At 33.6% G+C, this 8,827-nt stretch overlaps 1 protein-coding gene across 1 annotated transcript; it reads right to left on the bottom strand.

Annotated features, from left to right (window-relative positions):
- Nucleotides 1–2,831: 2,831 nt before the first annotated feature.
- LOC143628033 (tubulin beta-1 chain-like) lies at nt 2,832–7,299 on the bottom strand. The gene is made up of 4 exons (XM_077097718.1): nt 7,129–7,299; nt 4,872–5,161; nt 3,790–4,059; nt 2,832–3,694 (listed from the first exon to the last, which is right to left on the bottom strand). Exons 1-4 carry the CDS (start codon nt 7,230–7,232, stop codon nt 3,012–3,014), a joined length of 1,347 nt encoding a protein of 448 aa, XP_076953833.1. The 5' UTR covers nt 7,233–7,299; the 3' UTR covers nt 2,832–3,011.
- Nucleotides 7,300–8,827: the final 1,528 nt, after the last annotated feature.

Below are 8,827 nucleotides of genomic sequence, written 5' to 3' on the forward strand. Positions count from 1 at the left end.
ACTTTCTCCCGAACAAAGTGGATATCAATCTCTATGTGCTTCGTTCGTTGATGATGAACAGGATTATCAGATAGATAAACCGCGGATACTCGAACTTTGAGCGGGCGTAAACCACCGTATCTTGACGAAGAGGAAGACGGAGTTCAAGAAGTAAATTTCGTGACCATGTAGCCTCCGCAACCGCATTGGCAACCCCATGGTATTCCGCTTCAGCACTAGAACGAGAAATCGTAGGCTACCGCTTAGATGACCAAGAAATAAGGTTATCTCCCAGAAAAACACAATATCCACTAGTAGAACGACGGGTGTCAGGATATCCTCCCCAATCTGCATCAGAATAAGCAACCAAGGAATGAGTAGCCGACTTGACGATACGAATACCGTAGTTAATGGTGCCCTGGATATACCGTAGTGTGCGCTTTAAAAACGCAAAATGAGACTCGCGCGGTTCGTGCATAAACAAGCAAACTTGCTGAACCGCATAAGAGATGTCCGGGCGAGTAAAAGTTAAGTACTGTAATGCACCAGCCAAACTGCGATACAAAGTAGGGTCAGGAAAAAACGGGCCATCAGTTGCGCTTAGTTTGGATGACAAATCTACTGGAGTGGTACATGGTTTGCACGATGTCATGGAGGCATGGGAAATAATATCCATGGTATATTGGGCTTGATCCAAAAACAATCCATTGGCATCCGAGAGACCCTAATACCCAAAAAATGATGTAACTCACCCAAATCAGTCATAGCAAATTCACGAGACAAAGTATTGATAATATCCTGAAGTAAGGCAGTTGTTGATGCTGTCAAGACAATATCATCAACATATAATAATAAATATGCAGTCTCCGAGCCCTTGGTGTAAATAAACAGAGAATTATCGCAGACACTGCCACGAAACCCTCAAGATAAAATAAAGTTTGCAAATCTGGTGTACCAAGCCCGTGGAGCCTGTTTCAAACCATACAAAGATTTCTTTAACCTGCAAACAAAATTAGGAAAACGACGATCCACAAAACCTGCTGGTTGATGCATAAAAACCGTTTCATTCAAATGTCCATGAAGAAAGGCGTTCTTGACATTCAATTGATGGATAGGCCAAGAGCGAGACACTGCAATGGACAAAACGGTGCGAATGGTAGCCAGTTTGACGACCGGGCTAAAGGTGTCCTCACAATCCAACCCACTGTTTAAGATTTACCATTTACAACCAACCGTGCTTTATATCTTTCCAAAGTACCATCAGCTTTAAATTTATGGCGGAACAACCACATGCATCGAATAATTGAAACCTTGAATACTTTCATGGTACCAGAGCCTCGGTTCTGATTAACCCTATTCTTTTTCTTTTTTTTCCCCCTTTTTTTTCGGATCTTCACAGCAGCCTCGTCTGCTTCTATTTTCTTTTCCTCTTTTCCAACCCACTGCAGCTGTTGTTTCGTTCAACTACTGCACATCCCCTGCCGTTTTCATCATGACTAAATCAGATGACGGCCCCAGCAACACCGATAAACCAGCCCTGCACCCAGCATATTCTGTCACTAATATCCAGTCCAAAATCCGGATACTGGATGGCACCAAAGTTACCTATTCTAATTGGGTTAAACTTTTCCAGTTCCATGCCATCGCCTACAAGGTTTTAGACCACCTTGACGAGACTCGGCCACCGGCTTCTACGGATCCGGTGTACACATTATGGAAGGAGATTGATGCCCTCGTCTCACAATGGATCTACAGTACTATTTCTGACGACTTGCTAAACAGTGTCCTCGACACAAAAGCTACGGCTAGGGATACGTGGGTTAGGCTTGAAAAGTTGTTTTTGAGTAATAAACAAGCCAAGGCTGCAGCCCTGGAGACTCTTAGCCGATTCAATTGTAAATCTGTACATATATCTCTAAATATAAACATAAACTTGTTCTCCAAGCAAATATAATATCTCGGCTAAGAGTTAGTTGATGCAATGAATATTAAGTTGAAAAATGAAGGTTATAAAGTTGAGCAAAGTATTTAGAAGGTTGTTTAAATGACTCATTTGAATTTGATTAGTTTTGTGGATTTATGTATTTGTCACATAAAGCAAGTGTTTGGTGTTTTGAGAAGATCAAAATATGAACCAAAACTGATAAACAGACAAAGCTTACTTGATTGTTTCTTGGTTTTTATTTTTTATTTTATATTTATACATTTTTAAAATGGTAAAAGATGTTTCATAAGTGTTAACTGTACTATGCATACAAAAAATAAAACAAGATAGATAGAACAACTGGTTCGGTTTACACCACCCATATAAGATCCAAGTAGTCAGCGGGACCGTTAAACCTTCTTTTTAATCATGATATGAACTAGGGATGAGCAAAAGCCGAACCATAACCGAAAACCAAACCATTAATCAAAAAAGTTAACCTTAACCAAAACCAAAGGTTATGGTTAGGTGTCTCCGTTTACCAACTTTAACAAAACTACACCTCTTATGTTTATGTTTTTCCAAAATGTATACCCCAATTTCAATCTTTTGTACTTCCTTATCCAACTTCAACCATTTAAATTTACATTGCAACTATCAATAGCATAGCTTGGAAGTTGGAACACCATAATCAAGCTTGAAACAAACATATTTCAACGTTGAAGCTTGGAACACCATAGCCAAACCAATTTCAACTAGGACAAAGGAAAAAAAAAAGAATTGGACAATTAACCAAAATTAACCATTAGATTATGGCTAAGCAATCTTCAATAACCAAATCTCGGTTTTGGTAAACACTTGTAGTCAACATTTACCAGATAACAAAACCATATTAACATGCAAACAACAAAAGATGTAACCAAGCAAATAAATTCAAAATATCACACAATCATCATCAACATGTCTGCAAAACAACTTAACAAAAAAAAACATAATCCTAGTATGCAACATAGTACCACTTCAAACCATAGTAAACTAACTACCAACATAAATCCAACAACATGCCATTAAGTTGATGACAAATCCATCAACCAAAACAAACCTCTTATCAAGCCTCGTCCGCAAGCTCCTCCTCTTCATCCTCATAATCATACCCTTCTTCATCAACGGTTGCATCCTGATACTGCTGATACTCGGAAACCAAATCATTCATATTGCTCTCGGCTTCAGTAAACTCCATCTCGTCCATCCCTTCACCCGTGTACCAATGCAAGAAAGCCTTCCTGCGGAACATGGCAGTAAACTGCTCGCTCACACGCCTGAACATTTCCTGAATTGATGTCGAGTTGCCAATAAAAGTAGACGCCATTTTAAGCCCGGTTGGTGGGATGTCACAAACAGTTGACTTCACATTGTTAGGAATCCACTCGACAAAGTAAGACGAGTTCTTGTTTTGAACATTAATCATTTGTTCATCAACTTCTTTCGTGCTCATTTTGCCACGAAACATTGCGGATGCGGTTAGGTACCGCCCGTGTCGGGGGTCGGCTGCACACATCATGTTTTTAGCATCCCACATTTGTTGAGTGAGTTCTGGTACGGTTAATGCACGGTACTGCTGGGACCCGCGTGAAGTTAAAGGTGCAAAACCGACCATGAAGAAGTGGAGACGCGGGAATGGGATGAGGTTGACCGCTAGCTTTCGGAGGTCCGAGTTGAGTTGACCCGGGAAACGTAAGCAGCAAGTTACACCACTCATTGTAGCAGAGATCAAGTGGTTCAAGTCACCAACTGCAAAAAAGAATGACAGTTATAACTTAAGTTAGCCACTTTTCAAGTTTTGAAAGTTATATTATAATGAAGTGAGGGTATTTTGGTCATATTACAGCTTGGTGTGGTGAGCTTTAAGGTTCTAAAGCAGATGTCATACAAGGCTTCATTGTCAAGCACCATACATTCATCAGCATTTTCAACAAGTTGGTGAACCGAGAGAGTTGCATTATAAGGTTCAACAACAGTGTCTGAGACTTTTGGTGATGGGAATACAGAGAAAGTGAGCATCATGCGGTCCGGGTACTCTTCTCGGATCTTGGAAATGAGAAGGGTTCCCATTCCGGACCCGGTACCACCACCCAATGAGTGGCAAACCTGGAAACCTGCAAACAGTCAACAAATGTGTAATGTAAATCAGTAAATTTTATTCAAAGTTAATCAACACTCAATTAAGAGATAAAGATGTGTGAAACTCGCATTTTAAAGGTAATTCAAAGCATGTTGATGAATGATTAAAACAGTTATAGAAGAAACTTGATGAATATAACAAGCTAATGACCAATAAGTTAATTATACCAGAATAAACTCGATGTAATATTAGAGTTTCATTTTCACAAACAATGGTGATGAATTTGACATGCTAATAGAATAAACTAACTACACCATCATATATAATTAACCAAGTAAATAACTAAATCAAGCTCAATCCAATTTAAGTTATTCAAGAGATCAAAGTCCTTTCAAATAATGTTCATTGCATAAACATAAGCCAAAATGGATGCATGGCACTAGTCATGATTAATCAGATAAAAAGTTTATAATTATTCAAAATTATACAATATATATATAATACACACACACACATAATTTTATATATAACTTTCCAGAATAAGTATAAATTTTCAAATACTTCACAGATTTTGACCCAATTTACTGAAATATGAACAATTTTAACTATTTTTGACCGAAATTTGACCAAAACTTGGCTGGTGCCGGTTTTAAGGGCCGATTAGGTGAAATCAAATCAGTAGCCAGACGATTTTTACAACACTGATAATAATAAAAATTAAAACACAGCTAACTATTCCAATAACAAAGACATACAGGTATACAACATAACTAGTGACTGTTATCATTCAAAATCAACTAAGTAACATTCAAATAAATAAATAAATGAAATGAAATGAAATTATACCTTGAAGACAATCACAGTTTTCAGCTTCTTTCCTCACAACATCCAAAACCGAGTCAATAAGCTCTGCACCTTCAGTATAATGACCTTTCGCCCAGTTATTCCCAGCACCAGACTGCCCGAACACAAAATTATCCGGCCGGAAAATCTGACCATACGGACCTGAACGCAGACTGTCCATAGTACCAGGCTCCAGATCCATCAGCACTGCGCGTGGAACAAACCTTCCACAACTCGCTTCGTTGTAGTACACATTCACTCGCTCGAGCTGCAACCCGTTGTCCCCATTATACCTATATCAGAAGATATTGTTGATATATTACATACATTTCAGAAATAATACCAGTGTTACAAAAATTAGGACTAGTTAGCAGTTAATCACTAGTCCACCGGTGACTAATTAGTTTTTAGGTAATCGGTTAGATAATCAAGAGTCGGACCTAATGGACACCCAGACCTAGTCGGACTTTAATTCCGGCCTTTATTCCAACAATCTGTGGCAGTTTCCAGCAATTTCATACATATAGATACACACATAAAAGTGTGAATAATATAAAACATTAAAACTTACATATACAAATAAAATTGTGTATATATATAAAAATTACATATTGTGTACATACATAAAATTACAGATAAAAATGCCTATGTACATATAAAATGTGTAGATATGTAAAAATTACAAATAGAAATGTGTGTATACATTTTTAAAACTGAAAATTACATGCAAAAATGTGTACATACGATACGTAAAAATTCCAGATTAAATGTGTAGATATGCAAAAATTACAAATAAAAAGTCTATGTACATAAAAAAATGTATAAAAATGTAAAAATTACAATAAAAATGTCTGAATACATTTAAAAAACAAAAATTACATATAAACCTGCGTATATATAAATAGATAAATTACATATAAAAATGCATACGTTTGTAAAATATACAGATATAAATGTTTGTATACATATATAAAACTGAAAATAATGTGTATATATACAAAACTGAAAATTACATATAAACCTGTGTATATATAAATAGATAAATCTATAATATATATAAACGAAAATCCAAAAATCCTAGGTGTCGCGATGTGGTCGCTTCCCCCTTTTTTGGAGTCACCAGATTTGCTTAATTTTTAAATGGAGGCTTCTCATGCATTTGACCCGAATTCAAGGGTATGGGTCTTATCAAACCCATATATTTCTTAAACGGGTTATAACATCTCATTAAATTAAAAACTAATCTCACCAAATATATGATGTAAAAATCCTATAAAATAGGAATATATAAAAAATTAATATATGATTTTTTTTAAAATATATTACTATAAATAAAAAACAATTTTATGGTAAAAAAACAAACGGGTCTTGAGTCTCACCAAACTCATATAGCTTTTAAACTGGGTTATAACATCTCATTTATTTGTGAAACCTTTTATCATCAAAGCATAAGTATATTCTTAACTTACATACAATAAATAAAATTAAAATTCAAAAAATATATAAATACTAAAAACAAATAATATAAAACAACCCCCGTAATACGGGGGATAAAAACTAAAAATTAATATATGATTTATTTAAAAATATATATATATTATTTATAATTACAAAACCAATTTGTAGTAAAAAAAATAAACGGGTCTTTTGTCTTATCAAACCCATATAGCTTTTAAACCGGGTTATAATATCTCATTTATTTATGAAACAATTTATCATCAAACTATAAATATATTATTAACTTTCATACAATAAAAAAGATAAAAATTCAAAAAATAAATAAATATTAAAAACAAATAATATAAAACAACCCCAGTAATACGGGGGATAAAAACTAGTTACATATAAAAATGCATATGTTTGTAAAATTTACAAATATAAATGTTTGTATACATATATAAAACTGAAAATTACATATAAACTTGTGTATATATATATAGATAAATTACATATAAAAATGCATATGTTTGTAAAATTTACAGATATAAAACTGAAAATTGCATATAAAAATGTGTATATATAAATTACATATAAAAATGTATATATTTGTAAAATTTGCAGTTAGAAATGTATGTGTATCAGTGTCTATATATATAAATATATATATAAAACTAAAAAGTAAAAACTATATATAAATATATAAAAAGTTCAATCCGATTAATCACCGGTCCTTGCCTACTAGCGAGTTTCAATACAAAGCTAAATCCTAAATAATAATAAGACGAGTACAAATTATATCAATAATATCTTCTAATACTACCTTCCGGTTGAGTCAATCCCGTGCTCTGCACACACGACCTCCCAAAACTTAGCTCCGATCTGGTTACCGCACTGGCCGCCTTGAACATGTAGGATTTCACGCATTTTGGATGGTGAGTTTAGAGAGAGAAAGTGTGTTTGTGTGTGTGAGAGAGAGTGAGAGTTAGGGTTTTGAATTGTAACGGAAATGAAGGTTGGAGAGGATGAAATGGGTGTTTTAAATGGGTTTTGAGTAACGGAGATTTCTGTTTGCTGTTAACTTTGTGGTGAGTGGTAACGTAATAAGATGGTTTTGAGTTTTGACGGTGACGTGCCGTTAAGTTTTTTAGTGGGAAGTATTTGAAATTTTGAATGTTTTGTTGTTGACGTTAGTATTTGTTGTGTTTTATTTAGAAAAATTGGTTATAAAAAATTTTAATTTTTTAATATATTTTTTTATTGTTAAATGATAGGCTAACTTTATATGTGGTTGGTGACGGTGTAAACTAAAGTTGTAACGGACGGTTAACTCTGTTAGTATGTTGCTTACGTGGCACGCCTAACAGGACGTTGGAAAAAAAATACACATTTAGTTGAGACTGTTATTAGCCAATAGAACTTAGTTTAAATTATTTTAAACCAATTTTTTAAGGGAACAGGTGATTTTTTTGCCACGTAATGTTGTCATATAGATGTTTATTGGCAACTACACGTGCCACGTAAGTATCAGACTAGCGGATGGTTAACTTTGTAAGTAGCGGACCGTTGGTAAATAAATACATCTTTAGTTTGAACCACCACCAGCTAGGAGTGAAGTTTAAACTTTTATTTGCCAATGGGGCATATTTAAGATTATTTGAAATCAATTATCTTATTTTAACGGCGTTAGATCGATCGATATACTATAACGAACGATATTATTGGCACTCATGAAGTTTATGATGAAAAAACATATTTAAAAAGTGTGTTGTTAGTTGATAAAACACACGTGATACCATAATTAAACCAAAAAATAAATTCGTCACCATCCAAATACAACAAATTAACGTGTTAAAAAATCGTGCGCGTTTAAACGGCAAACCAACACAAATATCAATATCATATTACGACACCGGTATTGTATAAAAAAATTAAAACATAAAATATGAAAAAGATTAACATAAAAAATAACAAAAAGAATTGGCGTGGTACAAACACGAACCGCCTCTTGGACCAACAAAATTGTTGGCTTGTTGCTAATTGCGACACCATTCCATCATTTTTTATATATATTATAATAAATTCACTCCGATTATGTAAATATATAAATATGCTAGTTTTTAACCCCTGTATTACAGGGGTTGTTTTACATTATTTGTTCTAATATTTATTTATTTTTTGAATTTCTAATTTTTGTATTGTATGAAAGTTAATAATTTACTTATGGTTTGATAATAAATTGTTTCACAAATAAATGAGATGTTATAACCCGGTTTAAAAGCTATATGGTTTTAATGAGACCCAAGACCCGTTTATATTTTTTACTATAAAATTTGTTTTTTAATTATAAATAATATTTATGAAAGTTAATAATATACGTATAGTTTGATGAGACTCAAGACCTGTTTATTTTTTTTACTATCAAATTAGTTTTTTAATTTAAATAGTATATATATATATATCTTTTTTAAAATAAATCATATATTAGTTTTTATTATATCCTATTTTATAGGATTTTTACA

The sequence above is a fragment of the Bidens hawaiensis genome, unplaced genomic scaffold (genome assembly GCF_021521415.1).
Source record: "Bidens hawaiensis isolate Kalapana, Puna unplaced genomic scaffold, B.hawaiensis_p1.1 tig00000458_1, whole genome shotgun sequence".
In the NCBI taxonomy this organism is placed as follows: domain Eukaryota; kingdom Viridiplantae; phylum Streptophyta; class Magnoliopsida; order Asterales; family Asteraceae; genus Bidens; species Bidens hawaiensis.

Bases quoted from the DNA above. Each gene is read 5' to 3' on its own strand.
- LOC143628033 (XM_077097718.1), bottom strand. From the start codon at position 7,232: ATGCGTGAAATCCTACATGTTCAAGGCGGCCAGTGCGGTAACCAGATC. The intron at 5,162-7,128 runs GTAGTATTAGAA...CTTCTGATATAG, and splicing joins GGGATTGACTCAACCGGAAG to GTATAATGGGGACAACGGGT. The intron at 4,060-4,871 runs GTATAATTTCAT...GACTGTTTGCAG, and splicing joins AAACTGTGATTGTCTTCAAG to GTTTCCAGGTTTGCCACTCA.